This window comes from Taeniopygia guttata, chromosome 5 (genome assembly GCF_048771995.1).
Source record: "Taeniopygia guttata chromosome 5, bTaeGut7.mat, whole genome shotgun sequence".
Lineage (NCBI taxonomy): Eukaryota > Metazoa > Chordata > Aves > Passeriformes > Estrildidae > Taeniopygia > Taeniopygia guttata.
Window position 1 is genome coordinate 787,105 of NC_133030.1, and position 13,391 is coordinate 800,495.

The 13,391-nt window shown below is 38.3% G+C and overlaps 1 protein-coding gene across 8 annotated transcripts in view; it reads right to left on the bottom strand.

The window, feature by feature from the left end:
- NELL1 (neural EGFL like 1) overlaps positions 1-13,391 on the bottom strand; it is a 273,062-nt gene that overhangs the window by 60,777 nt on the left and 198,894 nt on the right. For 7 of the 8 annotated variants that reach the window (XM_030273294.4, XM_041716815.2, XM_072929397.1 and 4 more), the window contains one exon: positions 5,098-5,193. The exons of the other annotated variant lie outside the window; for it this stretch is intronic. In XM_030273294.4, the coding sequence (XP_030129154.4) occupies positions 5,098-5,193 (96 nt within the window). The remainder of the gene's footprint in view (positions 1-5,097; positions 5,194-13,391) is intronic. 8 annotated transcript variants of the gene reach the window in all.

Here is a 13,391-nt window from a genome sequence, read left to right on the forward strand (position 1 = left end):
CTGAGATAAAGAAACTCTTTCTTCCACTGATAGCTACTTGTTGATTTGCAGACAGATGTCCCCTTGATCCTCAGAGATGGCCTTACTCAGATTTTTCTAGTAAATACTCTTTGGTCTATTCCCTGGTATCTTTACAAATGACAGCTTTGGTTTTTTTCCATCACATTAAGATATCACCCTTGCCATTTTGCAAGAAGCACTGCTGGGGCAAATGCAGAAAACAGCTTGGCAGCAAATGGAGCAGGACAACCTCAGCCACCTGGAACATCTGCCATCTCTGGGACTGTCACACCCCCAGGAGTGACACATCAACCACAGCCACTGTTCTCTGTAACCAGCTAAGCATCACTTGCTTCACCCCTCTTGTCTTACTCTATCCTGGCTTTGCCTCACCTTTAAATTAGAGGCTTTAGAAAGAATCTCATGCAAAGCCTTGTACCCACAGCTGGTTTGTTTCCCAAAATAAACCTCACTTATTTTACAAAAGATCATAGATAGAGATAGGCAGGGAGTTTTGACATTTAGCTTACTGTACTCATGGAAAAATCTCTGCTTTGCTTTGGTTTTTATTTGCTCATTTTTTAAACCAGGCTCCTTGACGGAAATGTCTTTGATAGATACATACCTAAACAATAATCCAGCTTAAGAATCAAAGAAATGGCACATATAAGTACAATTCTCACATTTTTTCTAACCATAGGGTCCACAGGGATAGAGACTATAGGGGGTTTTATCCAAAAGACTGCAGAAGACAACATATTCCAGAAGAAGCAATTTCAGAGACAAGACCACAAAGACATTATGCAGCTTCTTAGGCAACAACTGCACATACTGCCAGCTATGATGAAACAAATCAGCTAAAACCTCCTCATTCCCATGATGCAAGGTAACATTCTGAGGATGTAAGCACAGCAACATTTCATTACACACCTGTGAAATCAGTGAGGTGCTGAAGGATCCATGTATAACTACTGCAACAGAGCAAGTCTTGATTTACCTACTCGCTTGCAATATAATTAATAGAATTCAAAGCACATTTCTCAGCCATGGTACATACTGAAATACTATCTCTCATCCCAATATTAGACAATTCTTGGCAGGCCCAGCCCAAAACAACATGAAAAAATAACCCTAGTCATTATCACATCCTGACATTCTGCTGCCATATCTTACCCTTGCTTCTGTTTATAATCAGCAGGTAAATCTTTGACATCTCTCTTATCATTCTATGTGATGTGAGAGCATATTTTTCAGTGCTTTATAAAGACTAAACACACATGTACTGCTATCACAGCTATATCCACCTCCATGAGCTCCAGCCCACACAGAGCCTTTCCAATGTACCAGAAACATATTCCCATTTATTGTGTACCACCTCAGACAGCAGCTGTCACAAGACAGGGGAGAAAAGCTATGGTGCACTTGTGTTTAATCTGTTTTGGAGGCAATGCTCTTCCATTTCCAAAAGCCCTCCTGCAGCCCCTGGAAAAAATACCGCACTTTCCTTCCCTGCCCCTAGTTGGGAGCCCACTGCTTCAAACCCTTCTGCAGTTTCCAGCTCATCACCCAAAATGATAATTTGTACAGACAGTAAATAACACCCAGCACTGGTCAGATCCCAGGTCAGATGCATTTCTCACAGGACTCAGCACATGCAGGCAGGTGTTCAAGGAATGCCTACAATTTCCAGGCATTCCATCATCTGTTTACTCCTGCCTTTGACATCATAGGTTGTCCTGTCTATCTTATCCTCACCACTTCATCAGGAGCAGTAATGACTAACACTCCACAAATGCAGAATAACTGTGAACTTGGCCACAAAACCAGCACTAAAACTCCACTGACCTGTCGCCCATCCACAGACAGAAAAAAAGCAGCTGAATGAATTACCTAGAATTTTTCTGTTTTAAAGGTTGCAGGAAGATGAGATGGATGCAAAATTGGGGCACTTGAGTTCATGCTGCCAGCAACTCTCACCGAGTACCATATTTGTACTCCTCTCTGCACATCAAAATGTCTCTCTGAAGCTTTTAACGGGGATCCCTGCCAAGGATGCACCTGGGTTCAAGCCCACAGTGTTAAATACAGTTACAGATAACTATCTCCAGCTCAGCCATCCTGCTGGAATCATACAGCAATATCACTAAAAATTCCAACAGCAAAGGTCTCCAACACAAGTATCAGAACTGTATTAAATATAATCAAATGGTAATGATCACAGAGATCGTAGGTTTAAGCCCTGGCAGAAAAACACAAAATAAACAAAAAGAAAAGTGATTTGAAGATAAAATCAGATCCTAAATATTAAAAAATTTCAGTTAGAAGCATCAAGCACATACTTAAACAGCATCATAAAGAATGGATGGACAAAGGAATTACTTGGCAGTATCTGTGAATATCAATTTGCAGTTCACCTTCAAAAAGGAAAGATAGCCCCACAACTGTTATGATGATTTCTCATGTCAACCAAAGCGAATGGCAAGAGGTAATTCTTCTTAGCAGCATGTTGAATTATGTATCTGTACATAAGCCTTAAATGTGTATTTTAATTTCACCTGAGTAAATTACTGGTATAAATCCTACCTTTCTGAAATATCTCTGAATTTTTAATTAACTTAATATCATAATTTTAACCAGGCAGTCAGAAACCATGAGTAACATATGATTCATACTCAGAAGTAAACACACCTGCTTTTCAGCAACATTTCTAATTACTGGCTCATTTTACCCTTTACATGGCACTGAAGCCAATTTGGGTCATACTGTTTTTAGCTGGTGACGAGTCCTTTCAGCTCACAAATAATGTATAAGACATTGCTGTGTTGTCAGTTTGAAGGACATTTTCAAATGCACTGTGGCAAATTTAATACATGACCAAAACACATCACTCTACTTCTGATGCGCCTCGCTTCACCATGAGCTTCCACCAGACAAGGTTTTACCAAGAACATTTAGGCTTTGATTTGAATCGTTGCCCCACCACTGTGTCATAATGATTGAGGGAGTGGTACCATATACTAAATAAAACAAAGTGCTTTTTTCTAATGTTAATAACAGGAGAACAAACAAACATGGGGTTAGAATACTTGGGTGTGCTTTAAAACTGCAGCAAACTGCAGAGAGACAAGGAAGAAAGCCTTCACTGAAGTGCCTCCTGCTCCTGAAAGCTCTGCCTCTGTTAGGGGTGACCAGTGAAGCAAAAGGAGCCCTGCTTCAAAGGCAGTTCATCACCTCTGCTCTGAGCATTTAGTCTGGCCAGGACATGCACCTGCAGAAGGCTGAAGCTGTTCTCACAGATCTGATGTGCACTTAGCCACTGAAACATGCATATGATGTAAGATGTGGCTGCTGAAGTTTTCAAACCCTCCAACACAGCTAAAACGTGACAAATTCTCATACACAACGCCCTGCTCATCCTCCAACCAGCCCGTGTGTCAGATTTCTCAAAGTTAGCATCATTATCTTGATTTGTAGCATACTAGTAAACTCTATACATCTTCAAAGAAAAAAATAAACTGCCTTCTGGTTCAAGTTGTATAGATTTTATTCACAGAAGCTTTCGCCTTCTGACATCTACCTCTAAATTGCTTGATATAATGAGAGTACCATACCTGCCATGCTTCCTTTGGTTGGTGTGATAACTCATACTGTAGATCAAAACAACACAAAAGCCTTGAAAAACATAGGAGTCAACAATGGTTATGTCCTCCATTTATCAATTTTAAAACATCCCTTCAATAGTTTAGAGAATCTGTGCTCCAGATACGAAGGTCCCTTTACAGCTCCAAGAAAAAAGAATACAGCTCCAAGTTCTAAGACCCTTGGGTGAAAGCTTCCCAGGCAGAGGAGCTGAAATCTGGGTAGGCACCAGGGCACCTTTGGGCAGAGCTGGCAGTACCACAGAGTCACACCCACAGAACACATCTCCAGCATCCTGCATGGCAGGACACTTTGGAGGTTTTTTCCTATTTAAAACAAGGCTACAGGCAAAAATAATTAAGTACTCAAACTTACTCTAGGTGAGATGAAAATATAACTGTCCTAGTTCATTCTTAAATAATCATAAACAATGCTGACAAGTAGAAACTATGGCCTTTTAATATACACTGACTGACTACATCCACAGGAGTATTTAGCAGTTTTCAGAAGCTGTTTGAGGCAGATTTATTGACAACTGGGCTTAAGTGACTATAACAAACACAAATTACTGCACAACCTCTGGGTTACAAGTGGTTCCACTAATTTAACTGTAACAGTTATTTTTCTGTTTTTGTTTATTTCTTCCTTAAAAAATTCACCAATTATAATCTCATCCATTCTACAGCATACAACTTGCATTAACAATCAACTTCATATCCAAAAATAAATACATGTGTAAACTATTAACAAATCTGCAGTGCAAAAAAGCCTCCCATCATTGAGTTAGTTAAGTAACATATAACCTCAACAAATACAAACAAAAATAAAATCCCAAATCTGCCAAATAAAGAAAATAATAAGAGTTCTATATGGAGTTTGATAAGATCCCTTTCTCCTAATTTTAGGTAGACAAGAAGCCAGCTCTTTGTGAAACAAACTGAAAGGCAGAACTATGAGGCTGTCAGAAGCAGATTTTGAAAAAGAAAAATCTGGGAACAGGGAAAATCTAATCATGACTAGTGAGATATCTTTGAATAGGCTGTGATTCTATAAAAACTGTGACTTAGAAACAAATCAAATATTAATAATTCAATAACTTGAAGTGAAAAGCAATCATCTGAATTCTGGTCTAATTTGCACAACAAATTTAGTAGAAGCAGAAGGAAACCTTGAGCTTGCACCACAGGAAACTGGTGGAGCAAACATTTTTCATTTGATGTCCCTTCTAATTAACTAAAAGTGCATGCTGGAAGCAAAAGCAGATACATCCCTGGTAAAATTCAACATGGAAAGTTCCAGACAAGACAAACTTTCAGTGCAGAAAAGGCAGAAATGGAACAGTTGTATATCTTCACTGGAGAGAAAACATCCAGCAGAATGAAAGAATAGAAAGGAGTTACTTCTCCCACATATTATACTTCTCATTACCAAAGAAGGTGTTTTTCAGTAAAGCTTTACCTTTCTCACAATGACTTCCAGTGAATCCAGAAGGGCAGAGACATTTGTTAGGAGCCACACAAGTTCCACCATATCTGCACCCTTCTTCACAGAATGCTGCAAGATAAAAGGAATATGTGGGTAATACTTAATTTTTTAAAATATACATTTGAAGGAAAATAAGAAAATTATCTAAATTCTAAGCATTTAACAGAATTTAGCATATTAAAATTCAGTCCACCTGCAAACACAAAAAGAAGCAACTAACTAAAATGAGGAAAAATCACTACAGAAAAAACTCACTAAAGAGGAAAAATCTCAGATTACACCACAGGCAAAACACCTCACCAATAAAAAATTAGTAACCACCTGGAAAAAGAAGAGAGAAAAAATACATCATAAGGTTTTAATGGGGCTGATCATCTTTCCATTATATTGAATATGCATATGACAATTATAATGCTCTGCTAATCCACAGCAAACAGGCAGGTTGGATGGTGTTAAATACTGTGTTCCTCACTTCTATCAAATAGTTCTCCAAAATGTTTGTAAACACTTAATATTTTACATTTTAAATTTTTATTGTAAAGTATGTTTTGTGGAATTAAGAAATTAAATAGGGTGAGGATCATGACTGAAAATGTAAGAAGGGCTCAACCCCAATATAAATGTCTCTACTGAGGTGTGGTTTTCAATGGAGCAATACTGAAGTTCTCCAGAAGTGTATGTGCCCAATAACTATATTTCAAACAGCTGATGGATCTCATCTTTTACTGTCTGCCCTGTGTGATGTTCCTCTTGCTCACAGCCAGTTTGGCAGAAAGACCACTGAGTGTGCAAGAAGTCTGCTCACTGTTTAAAGTTGCTCCTTTTTATTTGTTTTTGGGGGAGGGGAGGAGAGGGGGCATCAGGACACTTCTGTACTTTTACTGGTAACCTGGGTAGGACCCTTGGTCCAGCTAAGAGCAGCCCTACCCCTGACACACTCCCTCCCTTAACATCACTGAACTTCACAAGTGCCTGAGTGGGTTTGACTGCACTTAGGAGAGAAGTTGCAATTAATATTTAAACAGCGGCTCTCTGCATCTAAGCTAATAACAGATTTGCAAAGTGTTTCCTGCAAGCTAAAATCACAGATGGGGTGTTGGCAAAGAGATGTTACAAATGCTATGAAAAGGCTTAAAGTGTTAGGTAACAGAAGAAATGTTTAAGATTTATTTTCCACTGCACTAAAAAGAAAAATAAAGTGAATAGAGTTCTAGGCATTAAAAAGAATCTTTTGCAGTTGTTAACCACTTAGAGGCAAAAAACCACATCGTTGTATCTCGTGACTGAACTGACAGACACATCTGCCTTCCTGTAAATATATAATTCATAGCATTCATATATACTGTTTTATGGAGGAGAAGAATGCTAAAGTGTTTTAGACAAGATCAAAGTAGAATATTGTAAGTGCCCCGGAGCAAGGCAGTGGTGTGGAAAAAGCACAGTCACACTTCCTCCCCATCAATGCACACACTCCATATGGGAATCTTCTAAAATATATCTATTTTGAAACCAGCCAATTTCTGAATGAGAAGAAGAGAAATACAGTGTAAGAGTAGTTTGGGGTTCTTTTTTTTGCCTATAAATATTTGTAAGAAAGTATAACTGTGCAGAAAACTGAAAGTACTGGTAAGAAATACAACTCAAAGCATACAAAAACCATGATGAGACTCAAAAAATTCCTTCCAGAGCTATTGAAAGCATGTTTACTCATCTCTAGTCTCAGCATTCTCGGAGAAGATGCTAGTTAAATTCTACATCTACATATTTTCTGGTTTGAAATAGCGAATAAACAGAGACTTTTGTGAAGTAGTAATACATTTCTGCACAACATCAAAAGAAGGAGAATCTGTGTCAGAGCAGATACAAAGGAAAAAGAAAAAAATATATTGGCAAAAAGAGTGTATAGCTCATTCTTAACATATCCCATATTACGCTGGGAAAGAACCACATGGGGCTCTTGAAAGAATTCATAAAGGGGAAAAAAAGATGGTATTTATTGTCTGTAAAAATCATGCATGTCCACTGAAAGTTATTAGTGCTGGTAGGGACAGGTAGGTAAGAAGGCTTCAGTGACAGCTCTCATGCACTTTCTTTGCCACCATAATGGATAGAACCAACTTAGTACTGTGAAATATCTGCTTCTTACAGTAAATCCTGTTAGGAGGTCAGCAGGGTGAGGTGGCATTTCCTTCTTTCTCTTAAAAAGATTTCTAGCAGGGAAAGATTATGTGACAGGGCTGGTCATGTAAAAGGTTCCCCTTAGAAATTGTATGTTCTGTCAGTACAGCAGCTGGATTGACATCCACAGGCACAGCTAGGTGTGCCATTCACATCTGGGATACCTGTCATGGGCCAAAACTCTTTTCTTTCTATTCCTTTCTACTTCTTTCTAGTCCTTCCTACAGCTATACCTCCTATATGCATATTCAAATATGCTAGCACTTACTTGTCAAGTAATTAGAAATGTTACTATCCCTTATATCTCCCATCTTAGCAACTTACAGGGGAAAAAAAAAACAAACAACAAAACCAAAATATTTGCAAAATAATTTGTTGGCGGATGAAGCTGAGGAAGAAGCTGAGAAATGGCTGCAGAAGGAAAGAATTCACCTTTCAGTTTTTGTAAATGCTGAAAGATCCTGTGCAACACAGACTAACCGTGCTTGCCTTTGTCACTGAGGCTTTGCTGGATTTCTGGGGTGTAGCTCATCCTCACATTTTTATGCAAGAGGAGAAACCCCAAGGAAGAGTGCCAGCACTGTTGTGCTGTTTCCCAGATGGTTCTTGTACAAACCATCTCACTCTTGCCTTGTAGAGGCTTGCAGGAAATAGAATGTCAAACCCACAAATCTCAGAAGCCAGTTAAAAAATCAGACTAAAGACTACTGTACTTAACTGCTAAAAAAAGAGCTCACAGTAGTATATGCAATACTGATAGCACTACTCTGAATAATAAAAATGCTCAGTACCTCTAATAATAGGTTTCAATTACATTTCAATATACAGCTCCAGTTGCTAGCAATTTTGCCAAATTTCATTTATCTAAGCTCTTTTCACTAATAGCCCTGCCTCTGGCTGCAGCCTTTTAACACATTTTCTCAAAATTAATTCATTTCCAATAATGAGATTTTTTTCTTCACAGCATTAGCAGAAGAAATTAAGTAAAATCCTTACATCCCATCTGTACTTGCGCCTGATGGACAAGAGGACCCAACAAGGAGTTGTTCAGCAGCTGAGTAAAAACCAACTGGAGTGCCCATGCTCTCCTGAAAATGAAATTCATAAGCTTTTGGGTTTATGCTTTGTTATATGACATATGGTCTCTGAGATATAGATTTCCACTGTGGTTTGGACCCCTCAAAATCAGAAGTTGATCTGGGGGTGGTGGAATTTCCAGAACCACAGAACCAGCAGTTATAAATGCTGATTGCAGACTCCCTCCTACTCAAAGTTAACACATGAAAGACAAATCATGGCTGGATCAAATCTTGCTAATGTATTCCCATAAATAGATCCTGTCTGTGAAATCATTTGCAAGCTGACAATCTTGATAAAGAGAAGAGTTACTGAATTTACCATAAAGGTTGGATCAGGAAAATTAAGTGAAGATGCCATTAGGGTAAAGTCTACACAAGTAAACTTTTATTGTTTAGAGGCTTATTCAGTATTCTGTATGTAAAAGAAACAATCCGTTGATTTCAGGAGGCTTCTGCCAAAATCAACAGATCTCTCCAATGTCAACAGATTTCTTCCTCCAAAATAAAAGCCTTTATTATATGAAGATTTTTCCTGAATAGACATAATTTCTCTGCAGAGGGGGAATTTCATTTCTGATGTACATCCTCAGAGATGCACAAGCTGCTCTATTCTGGTTTTTGTGTGGCAGCACAGTGCACTACCTCACTGGGCTAGCACAGGAAAGCAGATACTGCAGCATGGAACCCCTCACTTTCAAGTGTAATCCAGTAGATACTACAAAACATGTATACTTGAATATATAAAATTGTTTTAGTAAAAGATAATAAATAAATAAAACCAAACAATTACCCTACAAATTGAAAGGAATGCTACTTGACTCTGAAGAGATACAAATTATTATTTCTCAAATAAACAATTCATATTATTTTTTGATATACTAAATGCCTGTGAAGTTAAAAAACTGATAATCAAGAAAAGCAAGGAAGGGGTCAGGCACAGACTGCCTGGGTAAGCAAAAATACACAGTGCTGGGAGAAAGACAGCCTAGTGTAACTATACAAGGAGTTTGGAAGGACCCCAGTTTCATTGGTGGATTGGATTTGCTCAGACAAGCACACACAGGGGTGCAGTTGGTAACAATCCAACCATGAAAGCCAAATACCAGAATAATCAGATGATACCAGTTGCTCAGGTGGGCTTAGGGGACATTGGGAAAGTGAAGAGAAAACACACAACTACAATAAGGGAGCAGCAGGGGCTCTGCTCTTTTTCTCTGTACTCAGGTGTGACACTAGCATCTATAAAAGTACAAAACTCCTTTTGGTTCAGTGAACTGCATCCCTTGGACACAGGGTGTGACTTATTTCACACAGTCTGTCAAATGCCATTGGAGACCTTTTACAGCTGGCTGGAGTCAGAGAAGGACAAAGCTGGCAGGAATGGGCTTTGGCCAAAAGAATGGCCCTGGAAAATTTTCTTCCAACGTGTTGAAGTATGAAAGAGAGTGTGGGTCAGTGTTGCAGAATTTCTGAGAGAGAGAGGGCATGATTTATGTCTGGAGTGAGAATTGAGCCACCCCTCAGACCAGGCCTCTGATAAGCGGCCTTGATGGGGCCTGGGAGCCTTTGACACAGTCAGAAATTTGTTGTGGCACAGTTAGAAATTATGTTAAGGTAACTACAAAGTAATGAGCTATCTGAGTGTGAATTAGGGTAAAGCTGCAGTGTGAAAAGCCTGAGCACCTTAGGGCAAAGGTAAACAATGTTAGCTTGCCAATGAGAGTGCCTCTGTGAACTATGTAGAAGTGTATATAAACTGCCATATTCTCACTAATAAACGGAGAACGTAGCATTAACCATATTGGTTCCATCTGTGTTCTGTCCTGTCCAGCTTTCCTGATTTATGAGCTCCCTGAGTTCAGGACAGTGTGGCAGTCAAGGTGCACACACATCCCAGGGTGGAGGACAAACTCTCAGCTGGGCAGCTCTCACTTTTGTCAGGGGCTTGCAACCCAGTTTATGCTTTGGATTTTATGTGCAGTCTGCAGGAGGCTTATTCAGCCTATAAATTTCAGATTTTCAATCAGCTGCTCATAAAGCTATTATTCCTGAATTATTTTTCTAGAAATTTCACATACTTTACAAATGTAATTAGCATAATTGCTGCCTAGTGTAGTCAAAATTCCAAATCCTAGCAGTACAAAATGTGTAAGTGTATGAGAGGTAACTTTGAAAAAAGATCAATGAATTCAGAACTTAAGTTAGGAGATGAGAGTTTTTCAAATTACTCAGAAAAGCATGAAGGAATTCCTTCAAATTTGGCAGGCGACACACAGTGAAAGACAGAAAAAAGGGTGAAATAGAAAATTCCCTAGCAGGATTATGAAGAATAAAAAATACATTGGAAAGAAATTCTGTCAAATATAACAGGCATACACACACACTGTGTGTTACTTTGTGTGCCTATGTATACATTTGCATGCTGCATAATATTTATTGAAGTGGTGATCTAATAGTTTAGAGTTTGTCAGTAGGCCATTTCAGCTGATGAAGCAGTGAATCTTTGCAAGTTCCCAGTGCTGTCACACAGTACTTGCACAATTAAGATTAAGGTGAATTTGGAAGGCTGAGCATACCTCTCTGAAGGCTCTGAACTCTGAGCCCTTTCTTTACTGTTGTATGATGCTAAATTCTCTTGTTGCTTGGTGTTCTGCTTGACTGATATGTAATCAAGCTGTGGCCATTTGTGGGCAAGCAGCAGGCCATTCATCTGGATGCTTTCAGTGCGGGCTCAAGTGCTCTTCAGCTGGAAATGCTGAATTATTTTGAAAAATGAAACCTAAACTCCTGAAAATTAGTACCATGAATCACAGTGATAAATACTTATAATTTGCTTTGTACTACCCTACTAATGGAGCTTACTTTTGAAGTGCAAGTCACCCACCCTAATTAATACATTTTCACCTAAAATATTTTCTAATCAACAAACAAGCTATATTTAATTAAATTAATTCAGAAAGCATATTGAATAGACAGAATCTGTCCCTTCTGCTCTCTTGGTAAAATGGCATATATGAAACCCTTATTAATGTCAGCCTTATTTTATGGCTTTGAAGACAGATATGTGAAAATTTTGAAGAAAATATTTGAAAAAGATCAATAGAAGCGGTAAGGGACAAAAGCAATATAATAAAAATTGTCCTGTGATATATTATGCTTTTGAAAGAATCTCTCACATCCCCAGATAACTGTGCTAAATGAATATTCTTGTTGCCATTTTACTGCTCTGTTTCCTCGAGGCTAGACTCTTCAATATTTTTAGTGCACCATTTTAAGCCAACTGCAGCTGTCTCTCTAGTAACCTAATAATAAGCATGACAAAATAGAGCAGAATTCTTCTTCCACAATCCAACCCAACATCATCTTTCAAAATTCAAGTCAACAGTTTAAACTGCAAAATCAAACTGCAATTTACTTTGAGAAATGACATGACACATGGTACTACTGCAGTTTTTCTCTGAATCACGTGAATGTGATTATTATACTTGCTGTTTGTTTTAACAAATGGGTATCAAATAATTCATATTTACAAACTTAAGTTTCTTGAGAAACCAGTAATGCTTAAACAATTCTAAGTTAAGGATAAAGAAGCATATTCCAGAAGCACAACAGAAGCATTTTTTTCTTGCTTGATCTATTACCAAGACTTCATAAAGACCTTACTTCAAATTTCATTGAACTCACTGAAAAAAAAATCCTGGATTCAATAACAGCACATGCAATCCGAGCTCTGCTTGGCCGTAGTACAGTATATGGAATATTCAGACAACATTAAAATAATTGTCCAGCAACATACATATGACAGATTTCTCATCCCAGTGTTCCAATCCATACAAGCACCCTCTGTAGACATGTTCAGCAGAAGAACAGCTGGATTACCCCTAATGTAACAGGGATACACTTTTAATGTTACAGGTAAATACACGTTTAATGTTACAGGTAAATACACTTTTAATGTAACAGATAAATACACTTTTAATTCACTCGCCTTGCCCTGCAGCATCCTCGCCAACAAAACACAAGCCTGGTTACCAATGAGAAACATTCAGTCTCAGTGGGAGAGATTTACTCTATATTGCTAAATAAAAATCTATCCGAGCACCCTCAAATAACTGTGTGTTATGAAAAACACTGGAATGTTCAATAAGGTGTAACAAAAAGGCCTACAATGTTAATAAAACATTGTAGTGAGGTAATTCTCTATATGAGAAACACTATCTTTTGAAATTGTAGAGAAACTTTAAGAAAGCATTTTCAGTCACGGCTGGAAGTGAGGATGTTGACTGTGTGCAATCATAGTCTGTGAAGTCTCAAATTCAGCAATATTTTTTTAAGGTTGCTCATAGCTTATTGCAAACATATTTGAATTTGAAAAAAAATCCCTTGCATTGATAGCTGCACAAAATATGCAATAGCAAACCAAGGAATTATTGATAACATTTAACTATCTGAAGGTGACATTGCTGGGAAGAATTAGACAAAAACGGAAAATAAATGGGCAATGGGACTTTCAGGTCTGAATCAGGCATGTGTAAAGACAGGTAAATTACAAATAATTTACAAAGACATAAGGAGACCTTGAGGTGTTTCTTTTTAAACAAGCACACTAAAATTCAGGTGTTCTCTCATTGTCTTTTTATTATACTTACGCTGCAGTAACAGATACAGTGGTGTGTCTGAAAACATTTTCTAAAGGGCTTTTTCATCACCTTTCAAATCTCACTCATTCTGCCAAGACACTCCACTCAAAAAACTGTTCCTTTTTCAAAAGTGGATCAGATTGTACTGACCAAGAGCAGAAGGACAGGAATTGTCAGTCCCAGGGATCAGAGTCTGTGCTCACACAACAGGAAGGACTTCAGAGGTGAAACTTTCAGAGCTCCCCCACAATCCCCTCCAGCCTCACTCCTTATCAGGAGAGATGCACCTTAGATATAGACATTTCCCCATTAAGGAACAGAATTAGCAGTTAATCTCCATTTACAGAATCTACCTTACCTTGCAGTCTCT